Here is a 16,453-nt window from a genome sequence, read left to right on the forward strand (position 1 = left end):
TCTCGGCGGAAGCCCCGCCCCCCGCTGCGCTGTCACTTCCGTGTCCGCGCCGTCTGCGTCCGGGTCGCCGCTGTTCCCTCCGCAGCCGCTGCCGCCCGGTTCCCCCGTTCCCGCTCCGGGCGCGAAGCTCCGCTGCTCGGACCGGCGCGGCGGCGGCGGGCCCGGCCCGGCCCAGCGGGGCGGGGACCAGCAGAAGCAGCAGCAGGGCGAGACGGGGCCGCTCGCGCCTTCGCTCTCGCCAAACAGCGGCAGCCGGAGCACTGAGCCCGGGGGCCCAGGCGGCGAGCCCCGGCGGGGCGGCCCCCGGCCGGAGCGGAACGATGCCGGTGAAGAAGAAGAGAAAATCCTCGGGGCCGGCGCCGGCGGCGGACGAGGCCGGTCTGAAGAAGTGTAAACTCGGCAGGTAGCGTCTGCGGCCGGCGGGTCGGGCCTCCGGCGGCTGTCGCTGGTTGCGGGTCTCGCGCGGGCAGGCGGGCGGGGAGCGGCCGCCCCTTTGTGCTCGATGCCGGCGGCGGCCGCTGAGAGCCGCGGGAGGAGCGTGCGGAGCTGCTCGCCTCCCATGTGCGCTTTGCCTGCCGCTGTAAGACTGGCTTCCAGTCCAGCCCCTGTCTTCTGCCTCACCATAAGATCACGCCTGCTACGGGCTGCGCTCCTCCGTCGTGCCGTTGGCTGTACTCTGAGGGCCCGTGGTGAATAGTCTCGTTCTTGTAGTGAAATAGTATGCCACGAAGCAAAATCGGGTCCGGTACTCTGTACTTTGAAGGATCACAGTCAATAGGGTTTGGAAGAGACCGCTGGAGGTCACCTAGTCCCATCTCCTGCTAAAGCAGGTTCCCTGCAGTAGGGTTGTACAGGAAGACACCCTGTGGGCTTTGACTGTCTCCAGAGAAGGAGACTCCCCAGTCTCTCTGGGCAGCCTCTTTCAGTGCTCTGTCACTGACAGGAAAGTTCTTCCTCACGTTTGTATGGAACTTTGTGTGTTCCAGGTTTTGCTCATCATCCCAAGTTCTGTTGCTGCATGTCACTGGGTAGAGCTTAGTCCTATCGACTTGAGCCCTGTGCTTCAGATATTTATAAACAATGATTGTGCTTCAGATATTTATAAACAGTGATAAGATCCTGGTAAGTCTCCTCCAGGCTCAGCGGTCCCAGGTCTCTAAGCCTTTTGTCATGCTGGAGATGCTCCAAGCCCCTCATCATCTTTGTGGCCTTCCGCTGGACTCATGCTGGAAGTTCCATGTCTTGAATTGAAGAGCCCAGAACTGGGTGCAGTATTCCAGATGTGCTCTCACTGTCTGGGTCCAAAATGGTTGTGTTGATTGACATGCATAAAGAGGCCAAGTGAGTCATGGTGCCTGAAAATGGCCATTAGAATGCTACAGCATAGAAGCAGGAGCATCCCATGTGGCGTTCTGTAAGAAACCACAGGTCTTCTCCATCTCTTAGAACTTTCCAAGCATAACAGTAACACAGTGGTTACAGTAAACATCCTGCAGACATCAGAATACAACAGACTTACGAAATCAGTTCTACGGGAATGGCTATTGCAGGAAACTGCAGTATACACTCTTCCTCTTAGATTGACCAAATCTGAACTTAGAGCAGAAGCACCTCGACTTCTATTTTGCTATGACCATTCACTATGGGTAACTGCTCCAGAGGCTGCTTGTTGTGGGTGTCGATGATCTTTTATTTTCAGTCTAAACTTATTCACAGCCACTACTTAATAGCTGTTCTTCTGCTAGCATTGTCATGGAATCATAGAACAGCCTGAGTTGGAAGGGATGGTTGAGTCATGCTTTACCCAGTGCTTCTTTCTCATGATTCTACCTCTTAGAGTATTCAGAGTGAGCACTCGTGTTTTCTGATGCTCTACTTTGTGAGGCAACCTAAATTCTTCTGCTTTGTATGACAGATTTTCAGTTTCCTTGCCCATCATAGCCTTTCTCTGCAGCTGTTCCAGTTTCAGTTCTTGAACACTGATAACCAAAAATGAATGTTCATATTAGCTGCTCACAAGATGGTGAAGATAGGAGTGTTTCTAATAGTGTTTAAATGTAGCAATATATTGCTAATATTATTTAATGAAACATATAATTACCAATAGCTATAAACTAATGTGGTTGAAACCAACAGGCAATAGTATGGCTCTTCTTTCTAGTGGCCTGTGTTATTAAAGGCATTTGGGTATTTGTGTTGTATATCTTGAATTGTAGTTTTCAGAACATAAGGCTTCATCTTAGCACTGCTTTTTCTCCTAAGGAAGCTTAAAGCAATATGTAGGAGCTGAAATTGTCCAGCGTCTTTAGAACTGAACAATTCCTTTCCTGTTTGACATTTTTCTTTTTAAAATGGCAGTCTTGGTATGAGAGGATTTAAAATTATGCAGCTCCATTTACTATCGCCTCATTCTTGGAAGTAATCTTTGCACAGTCTAGAAGCTCTGTGTGTTTGAGAGGAGAATGCATTGTAAAGGTGCCTTAACTCCATACTGAATAAAGATGTTTTCATGTAGACGTGTTTATACTGGAAACAATCAGTTATGTTGTACATTCCTTCAAAGAAAGATGAGTTACAAAAATTGACCTCCTAGGTGAACAGGAAATTGTGCCATGTAAGGAGGGTAATGTAAGGGATGGGAGCTGTCTGTGCACTGCAGTTTGGGTCTTTCCATAGCTTGTATATTACTATTCTGGTCTGTGCCAAACAGCTATAGAACTTAGAGATTTAGTTACATGCTTAATATAAACAATCTGACCGAGTTTTCTTCCCAGATTTGGGTGCCTAAATATAAATAACCTGACTTTTAAATATGTCAAACTCTGCAGCTTTTGATGACCTAAATTGGATCTGTGCATCTTCAGCACCCCTGATTGAAGATCATGCTGCTTAGTAGGAACCAATGTTAAAGTCTTATTTAAGTAGATAAGGCATTTGAATTACTGAGCATGGATGTTTCAAACATATGCATGTGGATTTTTGGTTTAAAATCTAACAGGTAACAGTATTTCAGCATCTCATCAAAAGTAATAGCTGGAATAAATCAGACTAAGGTAAGGTTGCGTTTCGAGGTAATTTCATGTTCCAGTGAGTGTTGCAATAGGACGACTGACAACTGCCTCCTAAATTCAGCTTTTTCATGAATCAGTTGACTTAATTTGAAGTAAAAATAAACAGAATATAACTGGTTTCCCATTTCTCGTATTAAAATAACACTTCTTGTCCTTCTGTTTCTATAAGCTATTGCAGGTCACAAGCCCCTGGTAAAGTAATAAGCGGGGAGGAGCATTTTTCAAGCAAGAAGTGCCTAGCATGGTTTCACGAATATGCAGGTAATATGCACTGTATTCATATTTAAAATGTTTAAAACAAATCAATATGTCAAGTATTATTGAAGTTTTGCTTTGTGTCCTCATGGAGATATAAGTATTTTCGTATACACTTGAATTCATATGGCTCTTACTAACACTTTCTCAGGGATTATCCTATTTTGTTTTTTCTCTTTAATTTTCCATGGCATTCTTCAAAATAAAATAACTGATGCTGCATGATATACGGTGTTGAACTGCTGATTTGAAAAGGACAAGTAAAAGTTGGGACTGTGGGCATTTAGATAGAAATTTATTTCCACACTGATCTTGTTTGCAACCAAATAGGAATGATAATGAACTAACAGTTAATGATCTAAGCTCCGTGTTCTCATCTTTTAGAAAGAGGCTGTTAGGTGCTTGTACTGGTTGTGCTGAGAATCTGTCCTAACACATTTGGTGTCATAAATAACCAGTGTCTTGTTCACAAACATTAGAAGTACCCTCTTGTAAAAAAAAAATTAATTCGCTACTCAGATAGTAGCTGCCTTAGTAAATGTCTAATGTATATTGCAGCACTTAGTAAACAATTATTGCAGTTTATTTACTGATTATATGATTAGAAATTCTGTATCTGTAAACTGTGATAAGTATCTTTTCTTACGTAGTCACTAACTGAAGTCCATTGTAACTAATTGGTGACTAAAACTCTTTATTGGCTCAGTTCTCAATATTAAATGAGCTGGTATTTTGTCTTCCAGGGATTGGTTTAGGATATGATTCAAAGCCAATACCACACTGACGGTTTTTCCAGAGTAATGAACTACTCTTGATTCTAGTAATCTGCTTTCTCCATTAGATTTGAGGCGTACTGTTTTGAACTCTTTCCTGTGGAAGATTTCCTCTCTGTTCTGTTGATTTTCTTATGTGCAAGTAAATCAGATGCCTTTAATTTGTTAAGGCTTATACATTTTATTGTTGTTGAATCAAGAATTCTTTGTAAGGAAACATAATTGTTAGTTAACCAGTAATCTAAATATGCCACACCTTGTATCTTTTCGTAATTTAAACAGAGAGACAGAGCAGCCTTTTATTTATTTATTTCTGAAGTAGCAACGTTTGCCAAAAGTGTTCAGTGGTATTTTGTTTTGGAGCACATAGCCGTTGCCTTTTACATGGGCTTATGTCCATTAAAACAGTGTTAACATCAAGATCCCAATGGTGTACTAAATAGCATGCTAGCAAGTCCTTTGATAATATTGGGCTGCCTACAAGCAGTAGTTTTTGGAACAGGCTTAGCAGAAATAGCTGAAACCAGAGGAATTCAGGGAAATGATACGTTTTGCAGTGTGTCCATATGTGCTCTTTAAATATACTCTATTGCTGCCTTTTTAGGCATTCTTCATATTAAAAGTGAAAGGTAACAGCATAATATCGACAGTTCTGGCCTCGGTTACATTACTTTCATTGTAGTCAAAGCTTTTACTGCTTTTTGGCTAGCATTTTTTTTCAGTTTTATTGTACTGTTTCATTCATAAAGGGTTAATGGCAGATAACAATTCTTATAATAACTATGTTAGTGCAAACCCATAATGGCAACACTATTGAAGGGGTAGTATGTGTAATGGTAAGTCAGACCGATGTAATGGTTTTGTGCTTGTGAAGTGCTATTTGAAGAACATTATTCATTGGGCAGAGATGATACTCGCTGAGTTTAGCTGTGTCTGTCTGAAGATCAGTGGATGCTTCTGAAAACCCACATAAGCGAAGTAAAATAGTTTGTATGCTGTTCTGGGAGGGCAGTTCACAGCAGTTCTGTATGCATTTTGCTTTTGGTCCATATGGCAACTATTTCATACCTGTCTGCATGTTCCAGCTGATATAATGTCTCTAACACAAAATCTAATTAATAAATTAATGCAGTGTTTTTAAAAATAGCTTGTATAAAATATTGTGTAATTCTACCTTGAAGTGTGGTAATTCAAATGTAAAATACGTTTTCCTGAATATTACTTCTATTTCAACTTGGTTTGTTGTTTTTGGTTCTGAAGGTCCTGATGATGTTGTGGGGCCTGAAGGAATGGAAAAGTTCTGCGAAGACATTGGTGTTGAGCCTGAAAATGTAGGTTTCTTTCAAGATACTAATCACACTTTTACTGGATTAGACTTAGTTCTTTATGTGGCTCTTCAGTTCAGTAAGCGAAAAGTTGCATATCTTGTTTGAATGCTTGCAGTTTTCTTCATAGAAAACTAGAAATCTGGAAATCAATTTTTTTCTTACATACTAACTTCGTTTTTTTCCCCTTGTTTGTTTCCACCAGATTATTATGTTAGTTTTAGCCTGGAAGCTAGAGGCTGAAAGCATGGGATTTTTTACCAAGGAAGAATGGTTAAAGGGGATGACCTCATTACAGTAAGAGGGTTTTTGTTTGTTTTTTACATATCAAATTTGAACATTCTATTAAATTTTTGTACCTGTAGCTTAATGAATCTTGCCCACTATTTCTTGTACGTTGGCAGTAAGACACAGAAGCTCTTGGATTTTAGGTCTGGTTTCAGTCACCAGCTGGGATTAGCTTTGTATTTCATCAGATTGGGAATCTGATGACTTCACTAAAAGTTTTGTCTAATCTTAATCAGGTCTTGATGGCATGTTAATGTATCAGTTATCAGACACATGTTTGTGGAGGTCTCAGATCTGCTTCTATCTTAGTGCCAGTATTTTGAGAAGCTGGTTACTGCTATCCAAGCTTCATAGAGGAGGACTATTTTTGACAATCTGTTGGTTATTGTTACTGTCTGCTAGGTACAGGTTAGAAGCCATTCTTAATTGCTTAGGTTGAATGATGCTTTTTCAGTTTATAAGTAGATTTCCCAAATTCTTCTGTGACTAGGATTATTTTTGTGAATGCTGAAGAGATATTCACTTGTGTAACTAGTTAGCTTTTGGTGAGGTTTGACTCAGCTGTTGTTTTGTTATTTATGAACCTTACTATTCATTAATGTTTTCAAGGGTGACTTGTTGTGATGCCGCATTCAGTTAAACTGTATACATTTTTAAACGTACTGTGTAAATGACTATAAGTCAGTTCCACAAAGACCTTAATTTTTATATCAACTAAAAGGCTTCAAAAATCAGCCAGTCTAGCAGAAAGCATGCACGCACATGCATGGAGTATGGCAGCTCTTCAGAGCCAATGCTGTAGACTTTTCTGTCTGCATGAATCTAGTGTAGTTAGGACCAAATCTTTATTTTAAGAATAGTGTTTATCATTCTGTAGATGTAATGCATTTAAGACAAAAAGTATATGCTTTACTTTTGTGCATTTCTACATAAACAAAGCACCTACCTAAGCCTAAAACAGTTACTCAGAGGAAGCAAAGCAGTGCAATCTGTGCTAGCACCAGGCTGTAGACTATGCATCTGGTCAACCTGTGACACTCAGAAAGGAACTGAAGATTCAATGACTTCAAGAAGCATAAATCTGTAGATCTGTGTTCTTTGTGCTTACTGGGAATGGGGGACCATAATAACGGACTCTGCAGGGGTCGAGAGACTCTAGGTTCTTATTAAAGGTTTGACACAAATTTTGAAAGAGAAGGATTTACACTATTAGACCAGCAGTATCACTTTATTCTTGCACGGCATTATTACAGTTTTGCATGGAGAAATTACGTTGCAAGTATTAAAAGCCCAGCATGTATTATAAGTCTGATCTATACTACAGAATCTTTACTTCAAAATGCATAGAAAACCATGTCATGTAATTGCATCGTCAGCACTGGGAGGTTAAACATTTGAATGTGTGGCTAATGTGCAGCAGCTGGATTTCTTAAGCTCTTACTGCAGTTTCTCTAGATCTGGTCAATGCATTGGAACATGAGGTGGCATTCCATGTACACCTAAGCTTAGTGTCTGGTCAACTGAATTACGGGTTGGTTGGCTAGAGCTCTATGAATGGCAGCACCTAGAGTTGAGGACATCAAAATCTGAGCTCTTGGCTGCAATTAAATGCCAACATCTGAATGCCTCCATCTTGAAGTAACATTCTTCATTTGCAGGTTGGTTTGTTTTCATCTGTGGTTTTGTGATACGCTGATGAAATTTCCTCTTACGGAGGCGAGAGGTAGCTATGTGGTATGGTATTCACTGTCAAAATTAAGGTGGATTAAGCATTAAATGGCAGTTTATCATACTTAGGTTACAGAAGTGAGGATTTTAGTATGTCATGGTGGTAGAGTGATCCATGACAGTTACATATATATATGAAAGCTGGTTCCCTGAATCTAAACTAATCATCTGAATGTCTGAAGTTCTCATTGTCAGCAGAGTGCCTCAGCTGTGCAGTTTATTTCAGCTTTTTAGGTGCCTTGTTAGGGTGAAATGAATAGCCCTCAGCAAGTGACTGTTTACTCATGTTTTGCTTTCATGTCATTGGAGGCTAAATAACTTGAGCATTGAACTCTGGGTACATAATAAATAGTGGAGAAGGAGATTTGTGTCATCTGTGGGCTTCAAATGCCCACAAAGCAAAACATATAGTTGCAGTATGAAGGCTGTCGCTGCATTTAATATTAATAAAAGTCTCTCTTGGCGCTTTTGTTGTGTTTTTTGTTTGTTTGTTTGTTTAATAAAAACTTGATTCCCATTGACCTCAGTCATCTTGTTCATGGTGCAGACACAGAAACAGCTGTGTTTATAAAATAATGGTTTGAAAACTCCTTAGGTGCACCAATGTGAACAGTCATTGGCTGGGTCTGGAAGTGGCTTAAAATGACACATCCCTGTATCAGACCTCAGGGTAGTGCATGTCTGAATGTAATCAATTAATCAGTTTTAAATGGGTTGACAAAGCTCAGCAGTCTTGAGATTTCGTTTGCTTTCATCCTACTTTTGTTAAGAAAATTACTTTTGTGTTACAGTATGTATGATAGAGTCATAGGGTGGTTCTTACTGGGAGGAATGTTGAAGACCACATAGCTCCAACTCCAGGTTCTGCCACCTGCCAGACCAGGCTGCCCAAGCCTCGTCCAACCTGACCTTGAACGTCTCCAGGGATGGGCAACCATAATGTCTCTGGGCAGGTTGTGCCAGTACCTCACCACTCTCTGAGTAAAGAATTTCTTTCTAACATCTAACCAGAATCTCCCCTCTTCAAGTTTTAAACTGTTAACCCTATACACTATGAAAAAGAGTTCTTCATCAGCTTTCCCTGCAAGCCACTTTTAGGTACTGGAAGGCCTCTGTAAGGTATCCTCAGAACTTCTCTAGGCTCAGTAACCCCAGCTCCCAGCCTGCCTTCATAGGAGAAGTGCTTCAGCCCTTTAAGCATCCTTGTGGCCTTCCTCTGAACCTCCTCTAACAGGTCTGTGTCCTTGTGATGGGGGCCCACTTGGCATGCTGCAGGTGAGGGCTCACAAGAGCAAAGTAGAGGGGTAGAATCACCTCTCTTGATCTACTGGTTGTGCTTCCTTTGATGCAGCTGTGATATGGTTTTCTGAGCTGCAAACACAAATTGCCAGCTCTTGCTGAGCTTCTCATCAACCAGCATCCCAAAACTTTTCTTATCATGGCTGATCTCAGTCCATTCTCTTCCCAGCCTGAGTTTGTGCTTAGGATTGTCCCAAACTAGGTGCAAAAACTTGCATTTGGTAGTGCTGAACTGCATGAGGTTCACATGGGCATCTCTCCAACCTGTTCAGGTCTCACTGTATGGTGTCCCTTTCTCCCAGTGTGATGAGAGGACCGCTCAGCTCTGTGTTGTTGTCAGACTTGCTGATGGCACATTCAAACCCACTGTCTGTGTTGCTGACGAAGATGTCAGTTAGCGCTGGTACCAATACTGATTGATATTACCAATAACAGAGTAGACAATAATAGCTGTTTCACTTTGTATTTACACTTATATTTGAGCAACTTTAACAAAGAGTTTTGTAGAAAATGTAGGTATGCTGGTACTTTATGTATTTTATGAGTTGAGTTCTAAGTTGCTTGTTAACAATATAAGCTTTGTAGGTTCTTATAGTTTAAATATGGAACATAATTAGGTAATAGTTTATTTAGCACTGATCTTAGCTTGGACTTTGTCCTCCTTTACCTAGATGTTACTAGAGACAATAACAAAGAGCAAAAAGACTCCACTAGCTGGAATCCTTAAATTTTTCTCATTGCAGCTGCTGTGGTAGAGGCAGACCTGCATGTGTGTGCACGGGCTAGCAGAACCGAGGAACAGGAATATCAGCTGCAGGGAAAGTACCCCATCAAAGTGCAACATCTTAGCAGGACCCCTGAAATGCCATTTGCTGAGGGCTTCAGGTGCAGGTCCTTAAGGAATCTGTCCTCTGAGAGGCAGGCTGCCAGGAGAAGTACACCAGAGAAGTATTTACACATATAGTCTCTGCATTTCTGGACATACTGTTTCTGTCAAACGGAGTACAGAATAAGGTGGATTTTTTTCTTTTTTAACCCAACACAGCTGTTATTTTATAAAAATAAGATGTGATTATAATGTAACAACCGTTCTTTTAGAGTGAGCCTTTTCCACAGGACTTACATGAGTAAATTACATTCTTCGGTGTTGGTGAAGCTAACTAGTCTTTTATTATGGAAAAAGTGATTGCTAGGTAAAGTATATAAGACTTTCCTTCCTGGGCTTACTAATAAAAAGTGGTTTTACCAAAGAGTTTTCATGACAACTAACAGACTGGTAAATTCTTGCTCAACTTGTGAGTTTTCAGTTGAATAGCCACTAACTAGTCCTGGTGATATAGGCTTACCAGAGCTTGTGTTTATCAGTCATAAAACACTCCCAGACCTCAGCAAGTTTTGCTAAGTGCCTGCTGAATCCTGCTACTCACACAGGTACAGGCTTGGATGTGTGTTTTAGTTTTTGGGTTTTTTCCTAAGGGTTTATTGAACAGAATCCAGCTGTAGGTAAGAGCTTTATCTCCTTAGTGCATGTTGAGTACTGCTGTCTGCAAACTTTCAGAATGATTGAAAGATAAGGAAGTGATGGCAGTGGCACAGAAAGACTTGGTAGAAGTAAAGTTGATGGATTTGAAAAAGCTGATATTGCTGACGCTTAAAACAAACAAACAAACTTGTTTACAGAATCTCAGCAATCATCATTTCAATAAGCTGCAAATACTGAGTATGTCCAGTGCTCATGTCACCTTCACAGTATTACTAATGCGAATATTTGTTTGTTTATTTTATACTTCCTGGCATTTTTCATGGTCCGAATGTTTTGTTTTGAACTTCTAACATCGTTTGTTCTCCTTTATTTTAAGGTGTGACTGTACAGAAAAGTTACAGAGTAAATTTGACTTCTTGCGGTCACAGCTGAATGACATCTCATCCTTTAAGAATATCTACAGATATGCCTTTGATTTTGCAAGGGTAAGGCTACTGGAATCTTAGGGAAGTTATAATTTTAGTTGTTCGTTGAGCTTGTACTTCAGTGTTCTTGTGCTTTCTTTAGGATAAAGACCAGCGAAGTCTTGATATCGATACTGCAAAATCCATGTTAGCGCTTCTGCTTGGAAGAACTTGGCCACTGTTTTCAGTATTTTATCAGTACCTGGAGGTAAGCAATTCCTTGACTGTTAAAATGATGCTGTGCTAGTTGGGCTGTTTCTGGAAGAGATTTCAGGGTTTGTGTTGTTTGGGTCAAGAATGTTTTTCCTTTTCCCTTCTTCAGGCTCCTTCTGAAACAGCAGTGTTCTTACATGCATCACAGATCACTTTTTCACACTCCCCTTCTCTAATCAAAGGCAGTAAAATTCCATCTTAATTAAGCAATAAAGGTAAAACTAGTAGAGTCTGTCTCTTCAGCTACACGTGTGCTAATTTCAGATTTGCCTTGTGTAGATACAATATGTAGGTGCCTTAAGCTCTGACTGCCTCTGGAACATTCTTCTCAGCAGTAGTGTGGTTGTGTATGCACTGCATGGCATTCTAGTCTTGGGACATAGAATCAGTGATAAGTTTGAGGACAGTAGGTGTCCTTGCTATTTTGTGTCCTGGAGAAAAGGTTCCTGTAGCTGTTCATTCTGGAAATGCACCTGAGCTAAGCATGCCTCACTTCAGGGCAAGATAAAAACTTAACAGTTTTTGAGGCTTTAGAGTAATGAAGTGATTTCAGTTTTGCTCTGATCCTCTTTCAAGAAACAATTTTCTGTAATTTTAGAGCTATGGAATATGTGCTGCGTAGTCTTCTAAAAACTGGGGAACCAAGGGAGAAAGAGCTGCTGTTGCCCACTGAATTGGTTTTTAGGAATCGAGTGAAGATTATAAAGGAGAGAAACTGGGAGGAATGTGCAGCAGTATCGTATCAATTGGCATTGCAGTGTTTTGAAATTGAATTCTTTTCCCTAGCAATCGAAGTATAGAGTCATGAACAAGGATCAGTGGTACAACGTGTTAGAGTTCAGCAGAACTGTCCATGCAGATCTTAGCAACTATGATGAAGATGGTGCATGTAAGTAATCATAACAACATTTTCTTTATTCACCTATTACTGCCAGCATTTTATGTGCCATAAAACATGAGTACATTAAATAGCAGAAGCAAAACTTTAAGGGGAAAACTAATTATTTTCCAGAAACACGTAGATAAACTGTCCTACCAGCCACTCACTTTCAAACAGCAGATACTAATTTTAGAAGCAGGTCTCTGGCATGACAGTGTACTTAAGCCAACTTATATCCAGTTAAGGATCTAGTAAAGCTGCTTACTACATGAAAACACTAATTGCAAGCTAAACTGTTAACAGAAAACTCTTATTTTACACTTAGACATGATGAATTCTAGCTAAATTATAAAGTAACCAATCTGCTGGTACTTGAGAAATGATTTATGAGCTGGTAGTCAAGCCTATTATGGCTGAATTGCAATGGTTATCACATTTTGTTCTGCATATCTAATTGTATAATTCTGAAAGCTCCCACAAGAAGGAGTTACTTGCCCCACTTTAGAATATACTCTTAGATTGAAGCTTTCCATTCAGTTCAGCACGCCTGTTATGTGTGTTGTGAATACCTTTTTTCTTACTTTGGTGCATAGTGTTATTCATACCACCTTTGGACTGAAGTGACTGTAGTTATGTCTTCATAAGTGTTTGGCTGTAAGGGTTAACACGGAAGTTGCCTAAACTCAGTTTTAACCCCCATATGTTAAGAGAAAATGTTTGAAAGGCTCTGGTAGGTATAACTGAGTTTCTTCCTTTTGCAGGGCCTGTACTTCTGGATGAATTTGTTGAATGGCAGAAAGTTCGTCAAGCATCATAGCAAGAATTCAAAAGAAAATGCAAGTTTTTTTTGGTGCCCGCCTGTACACAAACTAATAAGAAAAACAGAGGATTGCATTTTCATTTTTATGAAAGACTTTACAGTAATTTTTTTCCTTTTTTAAGGAAGTTTTCTTGTTACATGTGATATGGGCATTTGAACCACACCTCTTCTGAGACTGAAAGTTGGAGTTCTTGTTTTGAGTCTTATGTTTATAGCATTTCTTTCAGAACAATAAAGATTCAGATTTGTGACAAAGGCCTAAAAGTGAAGAATGTCCCTTGAATGTGAGTGTGGTGTCTATTTCTAAAACCAAATCTTTAAAATTACCTTTCTCAGAAGTGCCCTTTGTTATGATTTACTGAGACCTTAAAAATGCTTACCTGGCACTGTTGCTTGCTGGCGGTATGATTGTCTTGTGCAAGAAACATTATTAAGAGTGACTAATTATTTGAGCCCTGGGTGGGGGTGTATTAACTTGCATATTAAGTATCGGTCATGGGTTGTGCCACAGTTTTCAGCTCCTTCTGGAGATAAAGGCCTTAAGCTCTGTTCTGTTCTGTACTCACCCAGTGGCATGGCATTTAATGGCAGATGTTTTCATAAGCAGAAAGGTGTAGAACACACGTGTGGCTGCGCATGCAGGGTAGCTGAAAACTAGTTGCCTGTACTTCAGATGTCAAACACAGTTACTTTGATACAGTACTGCAGCTTCAAATTTTTACTGCAACTTAGACTTTGAGTTGCTTTGGACAAGAAGTGCAATTTATATTTTAAAAGGGAAAGCTGGAAAGACTTGGCTTTAAGCTTTGCTTCTTACCTGTTTTGGACTGGAAGCATTCCCAGCACGACTTTCTTTTTTCACTCTTGGAGTTTTTCTACAGTATAAGAAAGACTTAAATCATCTGCTTTTGACCTGTATGTAACAGGCTATTAATGTTTACCCTGTTATTCGTGTGTTGAGTTACTGCAATTGCCTGTTTGGGCAGTTTGTGTGACAACCTTTAATTGAAGTAGAAGTTTGTCAGTCAGCCTTTCTGCCCAGGAATGTGAATGCCATCCTTGAGAAGGAACAGGATTTTAATGAGTAAATATAAGAAAACAACACAGGAGAGAATGAAGCATTTGTAACTTCTACATTATTATATAATTATTTTATTTAGACTGTGATAATGCCACGAGACTCCAGTCAGTGATCAAGGCCTCACTGTGCCGAATACTTCAACAGCTTGAAATAAGAATAGACAATGTAAGCTAGGCATGACTTGAAGATCTTTGCCTCAGGGAAATTACTTCTGTTTTGCACAGCCCTTATTCAGACTAATAAGTGTGAGTTTCCCTATCATTAAGGGAAAGCTTCATTCCCAAGAAAATGGATTGTTTTTTTCATTTTATTTTTATTCAGTGATGGGAAATGGGAGAAGAGTGGAAGGGAGGGGTGAAGAGAAAGGAAGAAATAGAAGTGTGCCCATGCTGTCATTCTATTAGAGGAACACCTTTGCTGCTTGCTGTTGGAACTGCAGGTGGTGGGGGCGGTCAGTGGTGTTCCCTGGGCCTTTCTGCAAGTCACCTGATAGTGCAGTTGAGCCTTAGATGTATGACTCTGCCCAAGCCAAAAAAGCTTTGGAATGAAGACAAAAAAGCTGAGGTAACTGGCAGGTCACTGTGCTCTTATGGTGGCTGGTATCTGTGTGCATGCAGACACATGCAATATAGCTGATCTATTTTTCCACCTTTTTTAAGGAAAGTACTTAATTTCAGACCTTGCGAAGACTTCAGCAGTTCTAATAAATAGGTTTCAGGTCGTCTGTTTGCAGTGCCGACGATTCTGATTTCTCCCATAACAGAGTGCCTTTCGTTTGGAAATTGCCCTTCCATACAGAAGGGCAGAATGAAAGTAACTTCAAGAGTCCCAAGAGCCACTCATTGAGTTTCTGAGATGCACAGGATAAAGATGCACCAGTTAGATCTAGGGAAGTACTGCTGTATACTAAATCTCTGCAAGGGCACTGATTCTGAAATGACGTTCTAAAATTCACTTCAGTGACTCTCCTAGCTTAGTATATTTAGACCCAGTTATAACTGGAGAATTCTCTTTCCAGGAGTTTTGAAATGCAGGTAGAAGATGAACATTTTCTAGTGTGGTTGGGAAACAAACAAACAACCTTTTTTTAGATAATTGCAAGCTGTTCTGAATTCAAGTTAAACCAGTTGGTCTTAGAGGCTGGTGTTAGTGTCTAACAGTAGGAGTGATGCATCTACCATCCAAGACGGTCAAGTACTTACAGTCAAGGTGTAAGATGCTTTATGCTGTATCATTCACATCTCTGTTAAGGTTTTATCAGTATTCCTCTAATAAATCCGCATTTCAGGGATTTATAACTTGGTCGTGCGTGTGATGGAAAATCATCAGTTACTGTAAAACTTGGACTGGGAATGAATGTATTTAAACAACTTAAAATCAATATAGTTTTTCAAATTTGAATAGATTAGGATTTTAAGTTATGTTTCTGTGCTCTAAACTGCAATCAGATTTATTGTTTAAATGTGAACTGATGGCTTGTACAGTTTCATTATGAGCTGGTCACTTTTCTTAGCTGTCTGCTTTTTATTAAATCACCCTACATCTTCCTGTGGATAAGTGCCAAAAGCTGTTTATTTATTTTTTCCTTCTATTTTGCGCACATCCACAAGCCAAATCTGAGTCCAGCTGAATGCTTCCGTTAGCCTTTACATTGTAGTTTTGCTTTGCTCAGGTGCATTTCAACGTCTCAAATAAGGAAGCAATGCAGTTTTTGCCATATCTTATGATGGAAGTTCACAAGTGAAACCCGCTGCCATAGCTACGAGAAGTAATAAAAGCGAGGGTGAAATGTCTTCCAAAACTAAATCGCAGTGATGTCTATCTTGGTATTATAAGCTTTGCTTTAGTCTCATCTTTAATTTCTTGACATGTATCCTGTTAACGTAGCTAAATTTTTCTCAGTTCCTAAACAGGAAAGTTTTGGGTTTTTAATCTGAAAACACCCAGCTGTTCATGGAAAAAGCCATACTGGTAGATCGGAATGTAATATTTCTTCTATGTAAAAATGTGATTTTGAATTAAACAGTCATGTATTTTTACCTCTGTCCTTTAACTGTATGTGTACTTCTGATCACATTTATCTTCACTGTTTAACCGTATAATTCTTTACTGATGGCTGTAATTTCACATTTCTATATAGTGGAACTTGAATTTTGCATTTAGATACAAATTTGGTACCGATCACAGCTTTTCCTTCCCCTAAAGGCGACGCTGCAGTCTACAGTTTGGTTGTAAAGGTATTTCTTCCTGTCTTTGGAGAGCTTTGAGCTGATACTTCAATATTGACTGCAAAAAAAAAAAAAAAAAAAAAAAAAAAAAAAAACAAGGAAAGGAAAAAAAGAATTGCAAGGGACCATAAGTTGAATGTTTCTGATGTTTTGTTCGTTTTTCTTATAGCTGGTGAACAGTTCTTTCAATGCAATGTGTACAAACTTGTACAGGTTTAGCTTTGTTGAGTATGATGAATAAAAGTGTTATTGAATAGGGCAGAACAAATCTTTTCTGTCATGCTGCCTTTTTTTAGCTTTGGGGGTTTTTTGGTTTGTTATTTTGTGTGTGTGAATGTATGACTGTTGTTAATTGCTGAAGGACATAACTTTCAGCAAAATGGGACAATCTAATTTCTAGCCTAAGCCTCAACGATTTCTTAACTGCTCCTGCCGGTAATAGAACCTAATCTTAACTGAAAGCTACAGCAAACGTCATCTCTGATCACAGTCATGTTGGTGGGTGTTGATGGAAGGCAGTAAACCTGGTAGTCAACTGTCCTGAA

General features: G+C 39.9%; 1 protein-coding gene across 1 annotated transcript; it reads left to right on the top strand.

The window, feature by feature from the left end:
- Nucleotides 1-48: 48 nt before the first annotated feature.
- Nucleotides 49-16,170, top strand: DCUN1D5 (defective in cullin neddylation 1 domain containing 5). Its single transcript, XM_072326717.1, has 8 exons — nt 49-403; nt 3,241-3,332; nt 5,360-5,430; nt 5,630-5,721; nt 10,599-10,707; nt 10,790-10,894; nt 11,686-11,788; nt 12,541-16,170. Exons 1-8 carry the CDS (start codon nt 321-323, stop codon nt 12,594-12,596), a joined length of 711 nt encoding a protein of 236 aa, XP_072182818.1. The 5' UTR covers nt 49-320; the 3' UTR covers nt 12,597-16,170.
- The last annotated feature ends 283 nt before the right edge of the window (nt 16,171-16,453 follow it).

This window comes from Excalfactoria chinensis, chromosome 1 (assembly GCF_039878825.1).
Source record: "Excalfactoria chinensis isolate bCotChi1 chromosome 1, bCotChi1.hap2, whole genome shotgun sequence".
Lineage (NCBI taxonomy): Eukaryota > Metazoa > Chordata > Aves > Galliformes > Phasianidae > Excalfactoria > Excalfactoria chinensis.

Excerpts from the sequence above, each read along its gene's own strand:
- DCUN1D5 (XM_072326717.1), top strand. The coding sequence starts at position 321 with ATGCCGGTGAAGAAGAAGAGAAAATCCTCGGGGCCGGCGCCGGCGGCG. Across the intron at positions 404-3,240 it reads AAGAAGTGTAAACTCGGCAG|CTATTGCAGGTCACAAGCCC; the intron begins GTAGCGTCTGCG and ends TGTTTCTATAAG. Across the intron at positions 3,333-5,359 it reads ATGGTTTCACGAATATGCAG|GTCCTGATGATGTTGTGGGG; the intron begins GTAATATGCACT and ends TTGGTTCTGAAG.